The sequence below is a fragment of the Diprion similis genome, chromosome 3 (assembly GCF_021155765.1).
Source record: "Diprion similis isolate iyDipSimi1 chromosome 3, iyDipSimi1.1, whole genome shotgun sequence".
NCBI lineage: Eukaryota > Metazoa > Arthropoda > Insecta > Hymenoptera > Diprionidae > Diprion > Diprion similis.
In genome coordinates this window covers 12,501,912-12,523,390 of record NC_060107.1, presented here as the reverse complement: position 1 = coordinate 12,523,390, position 21,479 = coordinate 12,501,912, and the positions used below count along the sequence as shown (strand labels likewise).

The window sequence follows — 21,479 nt, the reverse complement described above, 5'->3', positions numbered from 1 at the left end:
TGTAGAATCCAGCCAATGTATTGATAGATATCTCGTAATCCTGCGGAGCTTATTCGCGAACCTTCCGAGCAAGCTTTTTAAATATAATAAAATTGTCGAAAGGATTTCATCTCAATTTTATTGTCAGCCATTAATCGGCTGACGAATAAAAATCCGGCGATCGAATCAGACATGGAAAAACGGCCACACGAGCATTTTAAAATTTGATTGGTCAACAATTTTCCAGAACTGGGCATCGGAACTGTAGACAGATTTTTTCGACAGTTTGTTCAGGATAATTTATTCACGCTTGGCCCTTATAGGCAACATATATTATCTTCTTTACAAGCAGCAGCGATATTCTGCATCTTCGATTTATGGATAATGACCTACGAAACTTGATTTTTTTCTTTTTTTTTTTTTTTTTTGTGTATACATAAATTTATTACAGCAGTTTTTAAATTTCGGTAAACTATAATCACTTCCTGTAAAAGAATAAATACGAAACTGGTTTATTATTTTTGGATGTTAATTTTTGATCGTCACCTTCGTATATGATGGAACGTTGATTTCTAATAAAAAGTTCGAAATTTATGTTATTATTTGAATGGGTCACATAGTATTGAAATAGATTAAAAAACTGAAAAAAATTCTTCTTCAAAATAGGTTAAGGTGTCAATTAGATATATTTTTCACTGCTCAATGATACAGAAATCCCACTATTTTGAATATCCGTTTAATACCACTATAAAAATGTAACACGTTATTGTTAGTCGCTCTTTTCGTGCACGTTTTAATTTTATTTTATATCCTCGAAGAATTCCGTTAACAGCTCTCTAATTAATACAGCACCAGAACTGATTATGATCCGTTTGAGAATGATTGATTGGATTTGGAACGCATGGTTGATGAATCGTGTGACAAAAGGCGGTTCATCTATTTATTCAATAATTGCCATCGCGTTTCCGGAATGTGCGAATTAACTTGCGTAATATGTCACCTGACGTTGAGAGGTGAGATTACTGCACCAATCTGTGAAATCGTGTCATAATCAGTTTTGGTATTTATATCACTCGCTAGCTTCCACTGTTGCGAAACTGGTTGTGAAATTGACTCCGTAAAATTATAACCATAACTCACGTGTGTGTTTTACGTATTCTCGATCATAGATTTGAAAAATGTACTTTTTAGAAATTTTTGGTTAAACTTGTATTTCCATGTGATAAAACTAAATCTATTTTTTAAACCAGTCAAAATTCGAATGCACGAATGTCTCTCATCAATTGGTATAACTAACAGTGAGATATTTACGTCTTCTTCTTCCTCTCTGCACAAGTGTAAAGACGTCAGTATTTTGGAATATTTTAAAGCACACTCCGACGAAATATCTCAAGCTCCGTTATGATTAGATTTCTCCTATTTCCTATCACGTTTCAATCCCATGGGCTGTACAAAATTTAAGGTACACTTATAATATACGCATTCCACGAGGTTTTTTTGCCGCAGATCAATCCCTCAGACACTTTGCAATTGAAGGAAGTTCATTTGTTTATTTATTTAATTTTTATTGAAATACAATTGATGGATAAAATTATAAAATAACTATAACAATTCGGCAATCCCTTTTCAAGTTGGTTTCTTTGTCAGTAAACGAGATCCTGTCGTTCATTAAAAGTTTATTGAATTCAACAACGAGCATTACAAAACTCAAAACTTCTCTGCGTAAGCGGTTAAACTCGGTTAATTACTGTATATGAGTTTCCAAATTAACGTTGTCCTAGGTAAATTGCATTTCTGCTGATGCTGGGTGCCAAAGGACTTCGCAATGCGCTTGAGAGTTTACCGCGAAAGTGCAATTTGCACTAGGTATGCCATGAGCCTGAATTTCTCAATTTCTCAACCTGCGAAGGCAGAAGACCTTTCCGCTGAATAACCGCGTCTACCTTCCCGAGGCTGCAGCTCTTACCGGATCGTAGAGAGATGATTTTTGCATTCGGTACTCAGCTGCAGATTGCCGTGCTGCTCCGCCATTCGCTGCGCCTTGCGGTTTGCGCATCTGGTTAGCATTCACATTTTCCACCGGCATCGATGCGGCTGTACGGGGTGTCAGATATTGTTTATACCCACTCTCGTCTTCCTTGAATCTGTTTGACATGTGGTCATTAATTTATAACAACAATATGCAATTTGAAACACAATTCAATTATATTATCTCTATAGTTATAGTAGTCTACAGTTACACGATATGCCACCAAAATTCAAACTAAAGAGTCATTCTTTTGCCTAAAACTCGACTTCTTTCCACACCGTTCGATAATGTCATCTGACATGGCTGGACAATATGGCGGCAAACAAACAGCTGATCTTCTGGGTCGAAATCGAAATATTCGACGATGTCAATTACAATAATTCCGCGGTTTTTCAATTTGCGGATTGGTTCTGTCTCTTGTTTAGACGGCTTGTCATACGGTCGAATGTTGTGCTGCTACAGCAAAAATTCGTTGCAAAATTGAGTTATTCTAAAAGCAGGCTAGCATTGTTAGAGCCGCCAGGAAATTAAATCGTGCCTTATACCGCACGATCCGTCACGAGATCGTTGGTGAGCGATACAATCGCCCGGATTACGAATTACAAGAAAATTGCAGCACAAACTCCCGGGAAAAATGGCATAGTACGGTGGTAAAAAGTAGCTCATTCGCATTTCAGTTGTCGTTACAGACATCACCATCTGTGAAAAGTATCCGAATAAATAAAGAACAGCCAAAAATTAAATCTTACACTTTTTCACAGGCTCTCGGATGCATCTAAATGATCCCAAGTTTCTTGTCAAGTTGAAAGTGTATTTTCTCGTATGAAAAATTTTAGACAATGTCATCGACCTGATAGGATAAAAAATAAATATGCCAGATCAGATTTTTAATGCAGAGTCTTATGGCGGAATTACTCTTTCCAGCTATTGATGTGCAAAATAAACGTGTTTGTGCGAGAGAATTTTTTTTAGAAAAAACAAGTGTTTATTTTAAAGTTAGGGATGATTCAGAATATCACCTTTCTCATACGGTCATCGATTTTATTAATAAAACCAAATAACAAAATATAATTTAGGTAATTTGAAAAAGATTATTTGAGAGAATGATTCGTTTGGTCAAATTTTATCCTCCAAAGTAATAATCATTCATAAGCAGAGTTTGTCAGAGTTTATTTGGGAAGAACTCTGTTGTATGTGATGCTTAAAAAATATGGTTCCATATATATGTAATTGTTCGATCTGACTGAACCAGCCCAACCATCTGAGTCAAAAGGTAGAAAAAGAGAAATATAATCGTTGAAAACACTCCACCCATGTTATTTGCGCCACTGATAGTAAACACGAATGAATAAACATGCCTGCTATGTAGTGAAACGGATCCAAGCAAATTCGAATGTCACAAACTAATTGTAAGTTATGAGCAATTTGTGGAAAGTTTTATGATCAAAAGGATCAAACTGGTTAAGCTTTTGTTCTTGTGACACATTGCTAATGTTTTGGGTTCATTTTTCTCGCTGACCAGATTCCAATAAATAGTCTGAAAAACACGCAAACAATCTTACATTACATAGAATTATAAATTGAAGGTGCACGTAAATGTAATTGTTGGCATAAATGTATCGAACTTGCGCAAATCTCTTTTAATCCACTCTAAGGATCATTATTGTGAAATTTTTTTTAAACTATCTCTGACGATCTTGAGGGTAAAAAAGAAAAATCTGGAAACAGAGTTTAATCATAAAACCCTTTACATCTCAGCTTTTTGTGTTACTCAAACTTGCTTAAATTCAGTTCTCTTAAATATAGTATGAAAGTCGTCCGATTTGTTTTCACCGCATCATCGGCGCGAATTACGTTACTAAAGATTTTTATCTCGTTTCATAACATTCGATTCCAACGATTCATCCGTAAATCTTGTGATGGAACAAAATCGGACTTTCAATCGCAAAACAAAATTCAGCTGATAGGCATCTGCGTCTGAAAAAATATCAAGCCACTCGAAATCGCAACGCGATAGAAATTCGAAAAGGAACACGGCGTATAAACCTTGTTGCAGTTCTCCAATGCCTGGCATAAACGAAGCGAACCCCTGGAGTCTCGGTTGGGCTTTGGCACGTATAAGAAGGCGGGTACGTTGGAGGGGGGAAGAGGCCAAAGAAGTCTGAGCCGGCCAACGAAGGCCCAGCTCACGATCAGCTTGGCAGGGCTCGTGGTCTCAGCGTCTGAAGTTACGCTGGGAAATCGGCATCAGTGGCTGGAGAAGGGGTTCTGGAAAGGCAGACAAGACGTCGAATCCAGGCCAGAATCGGACCGCCACGGCAGTGTAGCGATCGAAACCGTTCGCCGACGTCAGAACGGCGTTGCACGCGCTTTACGCGAGCCTCGAATCCGTTTTCGGTCTAACAATAAGCGTATGTGTCCAACGCTTAGAATTAAAATCCGCAAAAAATTGACAAGTGTCATTCTGACCAGTGGTGTTTAAAATGTGACAGGATTTCTTACCGTCTACCGTGACACAAGCTGTGTGCTGCGATCGAATTCTATCCCGTCAATGTTCAGTGTCACTGTTTTCTCAATTTCGAGTCGAGTGGTTCAACCGTCGTCACAAAGAGCAAACTGATCGTTGGTTAAAGATACCTGAAAAGGGCTGAGGCAGATTCCAGCTATTCGGGTACAGTTATAATCTCCCGAACGAAGCTTGTTGTCACCAAGAACGGTGAGTTTTCACTTCGCACAATTCTTTTCGCAACGTCGAGTGAATATCACTCGACACTCTTCGATATATCTTTGATGGATCTCGATAGCGGAGCTGTCGATTCTGATGACACCGGCTTCGTTTACGAAACAACGAGGCAATTCGCGTTATGCACTTTGAAATCGTAAAGAAAGGAAGAGATTGGTGTAACTAATAATTTCCTCCGAAATCTGTACATTTGTACACAGAATCGACTCGCTAACTTGGGTGCTTGCTTTTGTCCTGTAGAGCGAGACGCAGCGTAATTAGCAGGAGCATTGACATGAATAAACAATTAGTTTCGGCAACTCTTCAACTAACGGAATTAATTTTCGTTCCACTGTACGCAATTATTCACAGAGTCTGTAGATTGTTTTACGATTTCAACGAGCACACCGTGTAATTAGGTTGAATAATGTGAACTATCGTCGACTTAATTCAAGACACTGAAAGTACAGTATTGTTGACGGTTTGTCGCTACCACTTCGGACGTGAGATTCGTCAAACCATAAGTATATGGTACCATGCTAGATTAACCATCATTGAGAGTACCTGAAGGCTATGGTTTAAAAAGAAAAAGAAACATGGTGATGTAGAATCGGTAAACGCAAGTTTGTCAACACACTAGTATTTACAGTATTTTATAAAACTTTCGGCATTTCGCATATAATAGGACGAAAAACTCCATTGTTAGACTTATACTTTGTGTTGTCCTACCGCGATATTATTTTAGAATTCTGGTGTTGCATCGTAGGAAAGTCTGTAAGACAACATTCGTGGTCAGCTAATATAATAAGAATTTATTCATAAAAGTCGTGATGATGTTTATATGGTCGATGTTTGTCTACACCTATATTTATATTAATATTTTTTTGGAGTTTTTTTTTTTTGAGCCCCACGAATTTCCTCCGTCTGTTTCAGCACTTTCAGCGAGGAATGGCACTGCGGGTCAGGGGAGAAACGGATGTCAAAAAATGCTCCTACTATGTTTGGTATCTGGGAGCGAGGGAAGCGAGGGGCGTCGACGCGATGCCCGGTGCCATAGCCTACCTTTTGGAGCGAGAACGCCTTCAAGAACCCTTCAAGGTCACGCTACAGGTGAGTGGAACCAATCCGCGCGTGCAATTCGTTCATTCGTTTGTCGATTCGGACCTCAAAACTGAAATCGAATATATATCTACGGATATTGAAGAGCTTTTGGATATTTTTCTAAATCGTATTTCGCTTTTCATTTCATCGATTGTTCACAGAGGGTTCGTTTATCCATATTTTTTCGTTGAAGAAGTTATTCGGAGAGTTTAGCAGCTTGAAAGAAACACAATCAATTGTTTCTTAATTTTAGTAACCTTATTACATGTTTTAGAAAAATCTTGCACTTTCCAAAGATTGAAATACATAATTCAGAAATATTGTAGCAACTTGAATTTGTAAGGCTTGAAACATTGCGACAACGTAAGTTTCCAAAGCTCGAAATATTACTGAAAAATTACAGCAAACTATAACTCTGCAACGACATTTAAACTGTCACACTATACAACAATGCAAGAGCGGAACTTTGCAGCGGAAGTTTGAAATATTTCATCCCGTCCAAAATGTTCACTTCCAACGTACTCAGGCGAATAGAAACGAGGCGGCAGGATCGGTTAGAAATCGAGTCTACGGCCCGGTGTGTAACTATATAACGCAATAAACCTCATTGGATATCTATCGGCCATCGGCTATACCGTAAACATAGTTCTTTCACACTGACTTTCGCCAACATTGAATATTTTTAATACATCTATTTGATTGTTGTTCGTTTCGGTACCGAAAGAAACACTTTATTGATTCGAACTTGATCGGTCGGCCCATCGTGATGAATGATGTGTCGTAACAATTCATCGCAGTTTCAAATCCCTCTTTCTATTATCGGCAAATTGAATTTAAACGTACTGCAAATATGTTTCTCCGCAAATATTTTCGATTCCAGTTTACAAGTAAGGCGCTAACGCGGCTGCGTATAGCAAGTATATCATGGCTTTCACAAATATCGAGAGTTCCAAATAGAAAAATACGAAAGCCTTTTGCTCTCGCTAGTGACAGGTTAACTCTTGTGAGTTAGATACGCGCCGCCATGCGCTCAGGTAGAAGCATTTACCGCCTTTTACGGGAGGCTAGAAATTACGAGGCTTGTCGCATATCTTTTGCGACAGTTACAAGTGAGAGCGGAAATTCAATCCTACTTATATTTTTCGACACAATTAATTCTATGCCGAGAGAATTTTGCGCGCCACGACACTTTTAGCAAATAAATTACAAAATTGGAATTCTTCCTCGGTGCGAATATACTACCTATTATAATACACTGCATTGTGTAATTCTTAATTGCTCATAACCGAGCATCAAGAGAAAGCCGCTGAGTCTCTTGGTGTCACCGCGTTGTTGATTTGTCATAATAACTGGCTCAAGCTCGTGGGACCCAAGGAATAATTATTGTGTAATCCATAGAAGAAATAAAGAAAAACATAATCATAATGATAACTAGATACACAGGTGGGAATATTTTTGAGATTTCTCAACAACATTTTCGCACATAAATAGGCTCTATGTTTTTCTGATTACGAGATTCTTGTACTAGCATGAATCCTATCACAAACGAGATCAAAACAGTGAAATCGATTCGGTACATTGCACGTATACTTACAATATTTATGGCGCACTGTTAACATCTAAACGGTCGTAAATAAATTATTATATCTATCCAGTATAATACTAGGTGTAGTAATGATTGCCATTATTTTATTACTCAGTCCATGTACTCACGTAATAGCAGGACTGCTTTGAAAAAGGAAATGCCTAAGTATCGGATTTTTAAGCTTTCACAAACGCGATGGGTTCGAACGTGAATGACTTAAACGTAGAAGCGTGTAACGAAGTATTACGCTTGTGCGAAGCACGAGTAGTTTTTTTCCTATCGCTCAAGGTGCATCCCTTGACGATCACACCGTTACGTGACCTTTTTTTTTTTGTGATCACTAAGTTGCGGGCCAAAGGGATTTCCTCACTGACTTGTGTTCACGTCTAACAGGTGAGCAGCAAAGGTTTGAAAATAATTCAAACGGTTCACCCTGGGGGATCGACCAAGTCGGCTGTAAAACACTTGGTGCCTGGCCACGCCGTCCTGGCTGCCGTTCAAAGGGAAGACATCGTGGCAGCGACTCTTCTCTTACCAAATCCCGCCACCAACAACCCCGTTCACGTTCACGCATACAGGTAAATGTACAATGATTCAATTTAGACGAAAAAGTGATTCATAGTTCGAGGTTAGCGAAATTTGTATTACGAAAAACTGTGTGAAAGCATTCCGAAAAGATGTTCTCATCGTCTTCAACCATTCCTGGAATCAAATTTGAAACTGGACAAAATAGAACTGGACAAAACGATTATATAGCCGTGGTTAGGGCAATATGGCGTCGTACGTGGTGATCAGCTGATCGTTTTAGGTTAATTTTGCGTACTTCTTTTTTTTTTTTTTTATTAAATCAATACAAAGTAAAATCTACAATAAATAAAAACGACTCTGAAAATTAAATACGACGACCATTACAGTTTCCGTTCTACATTTGCTACCGCTAGTTCTAACCTCATTTTCACTGCTGTATCGCTCACGCGTGCCAAAGTGTTGACCGGAAAATTCTCTCCTGAATTAAGATGCGACTCTGTGGAGACAGCTGAGCTGCTCGGTGGACAACTTAAGGCATTGGCCTCCCACTCGGAGAACTTGACCAGATTGTCCTCGGTTGAGAACAAGGTCAGATCGAACTTGGGGAGCGACGGGCGCAGCACCAGGGAGTCGGAGTCCTCCGAGGGTAGCGGAGAACTCAGGCATCACGGACATGTGCAGCCGGCCTCGATTTACGAGTCCTTGGCCGCCGAGCTCAGAGCTAAACTGGGTAAGCGGCTTCTGTTTACGCTACACGTATCTTTGTTTACCATTTTTGTTTACTTTTTACCTGATTATCGCGAAAGGATAATTTCATTCCGGTGCAAATGGTTGTGTACAAAGTTCTTCCGTCGAGATTATTATATTTTGTCTGTAAACTGAATTCGATACCGTTTCGTCCTGTTTCCGGCTTGCAGACTGCAGGCTCGGGTTACTCTAGTTGTAAGAAGACTCCCCCACTTTGTGGCGACTGCATAGCCAGCTATAGAAAGTTGTTCTGAAGCAGCCAAAACATCTCGGGGTATGAAATGAAAACTTACGTAAGATCGGTGGGGAAGTGTGCAGTGAACATGTAGCGAAATTTGAAAATGGTAATCGCTTCATAAATTTTGCAAACTACGGTACAACTGCGGGTTGCGTTACAACCCGAAAAGCGTCACTGAAACTCTGCCACAATCGTTCGACGTAAAAACAGTGATATTTTCGCTCCGCTAGTGAAAAGATTCTTACGAATTGTTTCGTTAAATCCTTTCGCGATGTGCCAAATGGATATTTGGAAATCATGTATATCTAATAGTATTCATATATGTATATCTTCAAACAAACTTGTTGGGTCACATTTGTTTGATCTTTATATCAGGCGATGATGAGCAACTATGCTTGAATTTGCAATTTTGATGCTTCTAATTCTTCTTCACACGCTCACGACGTGTATGAAGTAACCTTATTGCTCACTCCGATCAAAGTCCACCATATTATGTAACTCGAAGCTTTCGTAGCTATCACCGCAACGTGAGCTGCATTCGATAGTCAAGATATTCGTCAAGCGTGACATAAAAAATTGATGTCAACATAAGACATCGACGATACGGTGATATAATCATGTATGCAAATTCTTGATCCTCGTGAAGAAAATCAATGGAACTTTCGGTGGGATTTCTTTCTGAAAAGATCTAATTGGCTAATGCGATTCCTGTTCAAGGCTTAAGGGGACATGTATATATACACCTTAAAGTAATAAATTCGTGGTCGTTTTCAAAGGAACACAGTTGATAGGAGAATAAATTTTATTTATTGTAGTTTCATCCTAGTTTAGGGTCATCTTTGGGGATTATTTCCCTGATCAAACAAATATCCTAACTATATTACGAAGAGCGGTTCAACCCTGGAGAGGTTCCGTCGCGTTTTTGTCTCTATATCACGTTGTGCATGACAAAGCATCACCAAAGATGATCCTAAACTAGGATGAAACTACAATAAATAATATTTATTCTCCTATCAACTGTGTTTCTTTGAAAATCACATCGGATTTATTAGTTTAAGGTGTATTCCCTTAAGTATGATTCTACACTGTGCGTTTGGTATTTGTGAGTTTTAAGATTGGATCGGCGACGATACCCAATGAGAACGACTCGAATTACTTTACACTGCACCGTGAACGGTCTTCTGGTTCTGCAATACTCGTTATGGTTCGATGCAGCAGCACTACACAGAACGGTGGTGAGGAAAGGTCAGGCATTATGTGCACGCCCCCGCAAAGCTAGTCAATGAACTTTGTGGCAAGTATAAGTTGAGAGGCGATATGAGACATTGCAGAATGCAAATCCGGATGTCTGCACCTCCGGTGGGTTTAACTTTGTCACAATATCAGACTCGAGAGAATTGATGATGATCAATGGATGCCAAGCACTTGCCTCATGTCGCCCTATCGGAAAAAATCAAAAAATCACGCTTGATTGAAACAAGATACAGGAAGTTTCTCTTTCTGGATCAAAGCGAAACATATGCAACTTTACTACACAGCTGCGTGAATATAACCGTTACAATTCTCGCGGGGCATGAGACAGCGTTGTGATGACTATAGACCGAGATTCAGTATAATCTTAAAATTACACGATATTATGCTGCCGATTCTGGAATTCTTCATTTAATAAACGTTAAAAATGTGGTACAACTGATCAGCAATCAAGGTCTGCCCACTTGCATTAAGTATTGCAGTGCAAAATTCAGATTGGCAACTTTCAAAATGATTTCAAATGCGTATTCCCCGCATATTAACGAGGTCGTTAGTCTCTACTCCAATTTTGTAATTATGAACCTGAAACTCGCAACGAATATGGACTTCGTACCGATCGCTAAAACGATTCGCTTCACGACTCGACCGAAATAACCGCGTGCTGCATTCTTTCATTGAGGTCACTCGGCTCATGGCTCACTTATATGGGGTTGAACGTTGACCCAGGTTGATGGAGCTGCATAACTCATCACGCCGAGTATCAACGACTTGGTATTGGTGCTAGTTCTTCGATGAAAGTGCAGTAAATGCTCGTCATCGGATGTCTGAAAAATATCAAACTGAAGTCAATTAATCAAACGATCGTAAATAAGTGTACCGTTTAACAGACATGTTCTGTGAGCTCAAAACACCGTAATTCGATATGGTGGTAACTCTCGCGAGTATTCCAAATTTAGAATAAATTAGTAGCATACGTTAATGCGTTTTAGATATTTATCATTAATGTTTCAGGGAGAGGAAATTCGGCTGATCGAGACGGTGGCCGTGTTGGTCCGATCCTGCTGCCTCCGAGAGATTACGACACGGTGCACAGGCACCGAGGAAACTTGGCCGGAATCGAATTCCGGAGGTGTTTGAACCAGAACATTGTCGGAGCAAACACGACCATCGACAGAGGCGGAACTCGTAGCGCTGCAAGCAGCGGTATTGGCTCAGACAGCGCCGCGACGCCACCGCCGTACCAACCCCATCATCCCCTTGGTCCACGACCCTCAGGACCATCGAGGGATTCCTCTTCCGGTGAGTCTGTCCATTGGTTTCCACGAAACTGGGAATGAAAGTGGGGTCAGCCAATATGGCGCGCAGAAAATTAAGCTTACGTCAACAAACCGTTTTGACTGAACAATGCGAATACAAAGTTACAGAAATCATCATGTAAGCTGTGTGATTTTTGTTTCTTTACATTGAGTCAATACAGAACAAAATGTAGGTTAAAAATCCACTTTCATTCTTAGTTAAATACGGCACCTTAAAGTTTCTTTGGTATAGCTGATCACTATAGTTCAACTGTGTACAATAACGAGGCGTAGAGAACTCTGTGCAACCTGTCATCATATTATTTCATTGTTTTAACTTGATTCTTAATGAAAAAGAGACAAGAATTATAATTCTAAAGTTAGGTATAGGGAGTTTATACAAACTAATGCCAATACTGACAATGAAATATGAATTTATAAATACTTGAATGAATTGTGACACCTTTTTCCGTGGGTCGATGATACCGCATAATAGAGTCGGATGACACGGATCGACGAGTAGCGACACTTTGGTATCGAGGAATTATTCACGCAGTTTTTTCCAACCCGTAATGTTCAGGATACCGACCAAACCGCGACCTAGGTATGTAAGAACAGAGTTTCCCGTTTCAACTCCGGTATGGTTAGCGGTATCCATTATTTGGAAATTTCAATTCACCACAAAAAGAATCAGCTACATTTTCGCTGCGGTAGTTTATCTATAGATAAACCGGACAATTCGATCGCGCGATTTTTACGACTTTGAGAAATAGAAGAAGTTGAGGAATGAACAAATTCATACCTGCATCAAGTGATTATGTTATTTAAACTTTCGACATTACATGTATATATGTATACAGTAGACCCTCGATCACCTGAATTAATTAGGACCGAGTCTAGTTTGGTTAATCAAAAGTTCGAATATACGTATACACCACAAATTTAAATCGACAAATAGTCTAATTGTAAATACTTATTAAACGTAGGATCTTTCGGAAACCGAAAGCTTATTTTATTACGTTGATTTTATATAATCGTCCATTGTTAATTGACGAACAGCAGCCAGACATTTCTCAGCGATCAAAAATCTATATTCCATGCCAACAATGTATCTATTTTTTCAACCAACGTTCGCATAAATCAAGTAATTGAGGATTCGATAATCGAGGTTCTACTGTAGTTAACCTATGCAGTGAAAGAAGCCGTAATTTTTAATTTCTGTTACTTTACGTAAGCGTATACAAAAATCACGTCTGCTAAAAGATCATCGGCATACCTGAAAATGATCATTATATACCCAGGTACATACGTCCGTATAAATATTTACAGCCAGCCTGTTTTGTTACGAGAATCTAAATGCCAATCGTCATGAATCACGAACATGCCTTGTAATTCGTTTGTATAAATATCCAGCATTTTATCTGCCAGCTTTCGAGGCGTCCGTTCTCGTGAGCAACACACGTACACCGAAGAAAATATCACGCGTACACTTTCTAGCAATATATATAAATACTCGCAGGCTGCATGCGTACCTGTAGCATTTTATACTCTTTGCCTACGCGTTCTATCATCTATAGTCTAATGAACAGAGACGATACATTGATTCTTATGGTTGTCAGGTTGAAACCGTTAGAAACGATACCTGAGGCGAAGCTTCTCTCGACTCGCGACGTATGTCTTGAAAAAAGAAGAAGAAGAAGAAAAAAAAATCAGTGAAAATCATTTGAATTTTTGGTTTATTTTTATTGTCCATCACGTACGAGTATATTCTCACTTTTCTACCACCAACCTGTAAAAACACTCGTTTCTAGCAGATCGATTTTAACAATTTCTCGTAACTAACGATCGGCTCGCGGTCTGGATTAGTAAAGTTGCATCTGGCGAAACAGACGCGAATGGTGATGATGCGACGCTTTTGCAAATTAGCGAGGCAGCACGACTAACCCATATAGAGCCGATGCAGGGAGTGAAAAAGAAGCAAATAAACTAAATAAAGACGGCACACAGGTCGATAGGAAACCGGCCCCCCCAGCTGCAATCGAACGGATCGTATTCGGCAACCTGTTGCCTCGAACTCCGCGAGCTCGTACAAATACCGTTAGCCACAATAACCTGCGGGCCCGGGGTTCTCTGCCACGTTTCAGACCCCGGAGTCTCGTGGCATGCAACGCGTCTTGTGTTGGAGATATTCATTCGTATGCAAGTATACAATTATATGGTCGATTTTCTTTATTATTATTACTTTTTTTTTCTCTGGAACACGTAGCAGTCAAATCTGCATTCGAACGTATTGAATTTTTCATACGCTGTAGTAAACATTCATGTATGCTGATGAATTGATGACGTGTGTCGTTTCACTATGTTGCTACGGCAATAACGCTCAATCAGGTAATCGGAAAAGCGAGCACTGATGTATCGACAGAGTAGATATATAAATATGATCTTTAGCAACCGTTATAATTCCACTTTTCGCGTGAATACAAAAGCAAATATTCATGTTTTCGGTTTTAATGGTGTGCGATAGGTAATATATAGGTACAAGTTTGCAAGCGTAGGAGAAAATTGAAAAGATTTATTGCCGGATTTTGGATTCTTTGTCGAAGTGGAAATTGTATTTGAAAGATTTTTGCTGTTATTTTGTTGGGAGTCAATTGGCGTTGAGTAATTAATACGCTTTATAAATGACGCTATAATCAAAATAAAATCTCAAGCGTAATAACGGTCGCCATCTTGGTTTAGTATTAGATTTAAAATTAATCTATCGATAACGCTTTTCATAACTTTAGGCAAGTTCGCAACTGATCTTTGCTGGATGTTTCAAGCTTGTTAAGGGTTTTGAGATTGGTGTTGAACTATTTTTTCGATTTTGCCACGGTAATTATATTCGCCCAATTTACACGCTACGTCTTGCCAGATTGGCGTTACGTAAACATATGAATGAGAAAGCTTATGTTGAACACTTGAAATACATGTAAACCATATACATGCGTGGAATGTTTGACTACTGCCATTTGTACGAAACAAGCAGGTGCAGAGTTCCTCTGTGATGCGACCTCGGATGAGGCCGGAGGAGTTCCGCGTTCTCGGCCTACAGCCTAAGGCTCTCTTATCCTTTTCTCGCCTTTCCTTACCTATCCTCTTTCTCTTTCTCTTTCTCTTTCTCTTTCTCTCTCTCTCTCTCTCATCTCATCTACCTTTCTCCATCATCGTCCCCCGCGTTCTCTCTTTCTCCCGTCTTCTCCCATTTATTTACCTCTTTAGAATTCAAATTTTACCTCATGTGTTCACATAACTGTACGCGTCTCGCTAATTCGTATAGTTTTGAACGTTTGTTATTACATTTAGCGTGGTTAAAGAATGTTGCATTGAAGAAAGGGAGGAACGATTCACGTTAATTTGAAAAATATTAAAGCGTTGAAAACCTTGTGTAGCAAACGTACGTCGTTATACTCCTACAATTTGGAAAATTAACAAATAATCAGACTCACGTGGAGCAGGAACATACCAACATCGAGAATTCAGTTAAAGATGTTTTAGGTTAAATATTATTAGATCGACGACAAATTCCGCGCGTCCTGAGCGTACAATATTCTAATATAAATGGTGGTTTTTGTCGACAAAAATACCTACACGACATCTTGTATGCAGGGAACTTTCGCATTCTTACGCAAATCGAAAGAGTCGAGATAAATTTATTCAAATTTAATTCACAAGGCAGGACAATGATCAAATCGCCATGGAATTCGCGAAAGGTTTATTTTACTCTTTCTTTTCCTTTCCTTTTCTCTTTTTGTTTTCTCAATTCTTTGACATTATAATATATTTACACTCTGACCTTTGCCAATTCTATAACCTTGAAGTAAAACAATTAACACATCGAACACTATACAGCAATTACTATAAATAATTGTATGCTTGCAGAGGACGAATGGGGCGGACCAATCGAAGAAGTGGACACGCCTCTCTACTTGGGTGATTCCGGGTCGAATTTGACGCTGCCAAGAGTCACCAGAAGTCCGGAACACGTTCCGCCGACAGCGAGAACCGTTTCACCGGTTCTTCCCAGAACACGACGAGCACCGGAAATGAGGCAGCGATCGCCCAGCCCCCATTGTCAGGGGCGGTTAAGTTCAGGGGAAGTGGTCAGCCCTCGAGAGAGGTTCCAGGACGCCAAAGAGATGTTTCGAGCGATGGAGAGGGAAGTCGTTACCAGGCCGGTAGTCGCCAGGCAGAGAGAACCAGATCATCACGCTGTGCACAGGTGACCAGAATCTTGAATTTACAATAGATTATAAAAATGGAAAGGTAATGTGAAGGAAAATCCGTATGTGAGGTGGATTTAACCAGGTTGTAGCATTTTGGATCTAGCGGAAAACCGAAAAACGAAATAGAAGCCTGACATCTTGCACGGGGTTTTTGTACCTCGATGTTCGTGAAATTGACCTGAAACGATCAGCTTTTTCTTTGCAACATGCTGGTTCGTAGCTTGGTTGAAAAAAAATGCCCTTCAGGCAAATAATGAGTGAAAAAAAATTTGCCGGAATCGCGTGCGAAAGTTGTTGCTGGAAGAAATGGAAAGAGGTTGTCAGTAATTACAAAGCGAGAGCAATCGGCATAACGCAAGCCGTACCGAAGAAATACAGCGATTATAGTAGGTTTGCAGTTTCATTTTCCGCTGAGTGTACTTATCGACTTTCTCATTCCGATATTAAGACCAAATTAGGCTCGGTAGTAATTTGCTCTGCAAAATTTATTGCTGCAAACTCAATGTGATCGTTTAATCTGATCCTTCGGCATCACACAGACTGGCTTCATCCCGCAGCCACGTTCACGAGGAGAGAAAAGCGCACCGACAGGCTGCCGCCATGACATCCGTTTCCGCTGCGCTGCCTTCGGAACACGCGAGAAGAACTCATCCTGGGGAGATTATGATGATGGACCGCGACGCCGACGTCGCTGCTGCCGCTTTCAGGGCTCGGTCTAGACCCAAAGGCCATCATTACATCCCTGAGCAACCACCTGAACCCGAAATCACCAGGTCTAGGCCCAGGAGCTACTACGAAAGCCCGCCGATCGTTAAAGATCACCGGGACCTTCGGGACTTCAGGGATCTCAGAGAGGTATATAAGCAGTTGAAACACTTGAAATTGGAGAAAATTCACACTAGAAAGTGCAAGGACAGTTAGCAAAAACAATGGATCAAGTCTGACATCGTGACGTAATGTGCCCATAAGGTCACGACTAACCGCTTAATTGACCCGGATCACTATTTATCAATACCTGCAGCGTGCTTTGAATGACACCGAGGCCGTCAACATTTTACTATTCATACACATATTCTTGATTCAATGTATATCGGATCTTATGTATCCGAAAGTGAATTTCAAGAGTTTATTACAATTTGAATCAACATTAGAGTATAAAGATGGAGCTATAGATCTACTCTTTCTTTACACCGACTCAAATTACCCATATTACAATTATTCTACCGACCGTGCAGCAAATGCAGGCATAAAATCGATATTCTTTTTTGCATTTGAGTCTGAAAAATCACATGCCGCCATCTGGTGACAGTGAGCAAACGTCTCCGACTGTCACGGTAATCGTATTTAATTATAATAAATAGTTATTTTTCACCATGGGTTTTGCTCGATATCGATTGAACGTCACAAAGCGTGATGAGTCCAATACCTTACGTGACGTTTTTTGCAACAATTTTTTTAGCCGAGAGAAATTCGGGACTCGAGGGAAGTTCACGGGAGACCACGACCCAGGGCTTTAGCTTACCAGGAGTTGGCTGACCACGAAAGATATCCTGGACTCGATCGGGACAGCGCGAGGCCTGCTTTGGAAGTTGTGACTCCCAGTCGATATCGCCACAGTTACGCCGAGCCCCCACGACTCGGACTTGCTGCCTTGCATCCTTACTGACGAAATATGATCAGCAGCTGCGATCGAAGGATGGACAAAAAATTTGGCGCTTATAACTATTTTGCGGTTACTATCTAGTTGGCAATTTTTACTCGACATCTTTATAAAGTGTAAATATTATTTTGTATATTTATGTCACGTGATTAGAAGAGTAATCATGAAACATCAGGTGATTGATTAATCTCTTGATTGTTAAAGTGCCAATTATATCAGTTCTTAACGGTTTACTAATCGTATTGTTTATCAGTTTTATCACCAATTACAATTTCATAGTCTTGAGGTTGGATTCAATTTTGAGAGAACAAATCAGAACAGACTTAATATTTATTTCAAGGCAACGATTGCTGATTATCATTTATCAATACCAATCGAGCTCGTTATGTCGTAGAATCTTTTTTTCACTTCGGAGTCTTTTCTTTGACTTCCTTGAAACACACGTCAGAATTTAAATTTGCGAAAATCTAATTCGCTTTTGGTTCTCGCCATGAATGATGCATAGATTAGACAACAACGTTACATAAAGCATCGACGAGATTAGGTCATGACGAGTAATTTCACCTGCAAACTGCCGAGTGATTAATTTATCCGGTTACTATATTTTTGGGGTGTAGTTGTACTGTCAGAAAAATTCCGACTATGCAACAAGATGTATTTTATAAGTAAACTTTTGCGTACGGCATGCTCCAAATATGTTCGATGATTTGTAAATGATTGACTGATGCGTATAATTATATAAGTGATTAAACCACTGGCTCCAAGACGAACTAAAATTATTCAAATATATTAAAAATAGAAGTCATGCTATAAGACGATAATCGAAATAATCATACACTTTAAATTACAATATAGAGTGTCTGTTTATCTTGACTTTCATTGTTACATAATAAATGTTGAGTTATGTGTCTTTCTACGCGCGGAATTTCACGCGAAATGCTATCAATATTTTTAATATACTGAAAACTTTTACGTACTTTAATAACAAACATGTACAATAATTGCGGGCGCGCCGCTCTAACAACAATAACAAGCCTTTACACTAAATGATTCAAACTTTTTTATGTATTGAAATCTCCAAACCTGAAAATCCTATTTTCAACGATTTTTGCGTTCAAATAAACTTTCTGCGTAATTTTTTTCAGCTTTTACTGTAATCGAAAATCGCGGCCTGAATTTTTAATTGCAATGAAAGTTTCATGAAACAATTGGAAAGTGACCTCTCACAGCATTTTATCATTCAAATGGTTAGCCAATTCGGTGGGTCAACGGCTTTGGTTGCCCTTTTCGTTCAAATACTTGTATATGTGCATCGACTGCAAGCCATAAATGAATCTCTGATGGTAGAATAGAAATTCGTCAGAATATTGACTTATCTCTAACGGGGTACTTTCTCTTTACTTTGAGTTTCTGCAAACACTTGCAGATTACATAGAATTGTTAATCATTAATTTATTATTCGACATTCTTGCTCGTTATATTTAACCGGAATCTATACAGGGAATTTCAAAATACATTTAATCTGCGAATATTTAAAAGTGATGAGTTGAAAGCTATGAAACGATTGCAAATTGTTACGTATAAACCTCGGTATAAACTTAAGTCCCGAAATTGTAACACAATGAACTTTTTACTTATTCATTGAATACATCGTAACCTGGAAAGAACAAGCGGAAACTGAAAATGATATATTTGTAATGTACGATTCTAGACGGTCGCAAATTACATAGTCACGACAATTTTTCCAGTTATAATTCTAACGGCAACTCAACCCGAGTTACGTGATCGGTAATCTTGGTTTCGTTATACATAGTTATACGTAAATTTATAATGCATAACCTGTGATATGTATACAGTCTGCAATTTAGTTATACAATTCTCATTTCCTCTTAATGGGCGTAATTCTGTTTTTGAAAATAACGTTTGTATGAAATATGCAGAACCAAGACGTGAAAAATGTGCAACGGGTAAGATTCCAAATAAACATAGGAGTGACATTGCTGCCATGTTTTTTAAATATGTTAAGCCTCGTACATTCAGCTTGCCGCAATGTTTTAAGGGGTTAGGTACACTTGCACGGCCAAAAAAAACGCTTTTTTTGAGATTTTTTTTTTAACACTGTTTTCATTATTCATTGATCAATATTTATCAGTTCAAGAGATACACATTTCAAGCAGTTACAGTAATTTTTTCATGTAAAAAGAGTCATAAACAACCGGGTTACAGCCAATCTCCCAGAGGCCCAAAAAAAATGTTGTTTTGCCGTACGTAACGTATTAACTCATGACTGGATCATCTGAAACGAACAAAATCATTGGAATTAGTTAAAAACAATATTCTCTGGTACTTGACGGTGAAACATTTTGAATTTTCGCTTTATTATTTATTTTTTTTTTTCTAGAACCGAAAAATGAACGATTTTTTTAGTGACAAAAATATTTTTTATTTTGAACATCCGCCATTTTGTCAAAAAATTAAATTTTCATAAAATCTCGCCGTCAAGTACAAGAGAATATTGTTTTCAACTAATTCCAACGATTTTGTTTGTTTCAGATGATCCAGTCATGAGTTACGTTACGCACCGCAAAACAACTTTTTTTTGGGCCTCTGGGAGATTGGCTGTAATTCGGTTGCTTACCACTCTTTTCGCATGAAAAAATTACCGTAACTTCTTGAAATGTGTATCTACTTATATAAATATTGATCAATGAATAACGAAAATTGTCTTCCGAAAACAGTGTCAAAAAAAGCGGTTTTTTTTTTGGCCTTGCAAGTGTGTACCTAACCCCTTAAACTTTGCAAAGTTACGTTGCTGCAATGTTTCTGATATATCGCGTGTTGTTTCGTATAACCTATAAAGCAAGTTTCCTGTACACACATCTTGACACGTAGCTACAAATTTAGCCTTGTGTGTGTGAGGAATTTTCACTCAAATATAGCAGTACCTGTCGAACCAGATATACTGATCGAGTATTGTGAAAATAAGCCGTCAGGTGTCCGCACCCTGTGCATTGCTGGGCCATCATGATCTCTCCGGATTCCGGGAAGGCCCAGCCCGAGGCATAACTGTGCAGTGAATAATACCTTCCTTTACACAAATGCAGTATATACCGTGTGTCCACGAGGAAAGTGCGTCAAGTCGTTCGAATTTTACACTAATCACAACTGTCAGAAAATGTCCCTAGGAGCCCACCGTTAAATGTGGGCTCCTAGGGACATTTTCTGACAGTCGCGATTGGTATTGCATCGGCTGCTCAATCAGGCGGTAACTGTCGGCCAATAATAAAATTCGAACGACTTTCGTTCGCGAGGTATAATTGGATATACTGTGAGGTCGAAGCTTGATTGACTTTTCATTTGTAGAATTAAAAAAGGAGAAAAAACTAAATATTCAACGATATTAACTAATGTTCCTATGACTTCGGCCGCACCTTACTTCAAGTCACTGGCACAGCAAGACTCAAGTAGGTTGGCTCGTCTGCATGGTTGGACCTTTATGGGAAGAAAAAAAAAACGGGAACGAGCCGAGGGGAAAAAGGGAAGGCATAAGCGCGAATCGTGGGTATAAAATACAGTTAAATGAATACTCGATATACACAACGAAAAAGACTCTTTAATACCTGCAGGTGATTCATAGTGGATTCTTGCTTATACAGGTTGTGAAACAGTTCACACTAATTATCGCAATTAATTGAGCTAGTCGTCAGATACGAATAGAATTAGACGACTAGACCAGAGATAAAGTTGTAGAATATATGCTAAAACGGTTCTCGATAAACAACCTAATTATACATAAAAACAGTTGAAAAAAATTAATCTCAAAATATTTATTGTGTAATCTAGAAACATTCTAATAATGACAGTTTATAATAATATATGTAAGAGGTTTCCAAGAAAATGATATATTATATGAACCAAATTAAATGTAACAAAAGATGCAGACAATAAGTTAAAACTTAGTTCATCAGGGGTAGATTTTTGGGATAAGGGGTGGTCCGATTATAATGGCTGTTACACTAATCGAGAGCCTTTAAATAGCCGTTCATTCCTACGCAATCGGGAAAAAATTTTTAGTGCCA

General features: G+C 39.0%; 1 protein-coding gene across 2 annotated transcripts; it reads left to right on the top strand.

The window, feature by feature from the left end:
- The first annotated feature begins 4,310 nt into the window (after window positions 1–4,310).
- LOC124404216 lies at window positions 4,311–18,447 on the top strand. 2 transcript variants are annotated; one of them, XM_046878166.1, is made up of 8 exons: window positions 4,311–4,433; window positions 5,666–5,840; window positions 7,810–7,994; window positions 8,433–8,674; window positions 11,192–11,479; window positions 15,397–15,736; window positions 16,280–16,595; window positions 17,200–18,447. In XM_046878166.1, the coding sequence occupies exons 2-8, from the start codon at window positions 5,679–5,681 to the stop codon at window positions 17,404–17,406; spliced, it is 1,740 nt and encodes a 579-aa protein (XP_046734122.1). In that variant the 5' UTR covers window positions 4,311–4,433; window positions 5,666–5,678; the 3' UTR covers window positions 17,407–18,447. The 2 variants fall into 2 exon arrangements, with proteins under 2 accessions (XP_046734122.1, XP_046734121.1); XM_046878165.1 differs by lacking the exon at window positions 4,311–4,433 and adding an exon at window positions 4,448–4,724 and having other exon boundaries at window positions 5,673–5,840.
- Window positions 18,448–21,479: the final 3,032 nt, after the last annotated feature.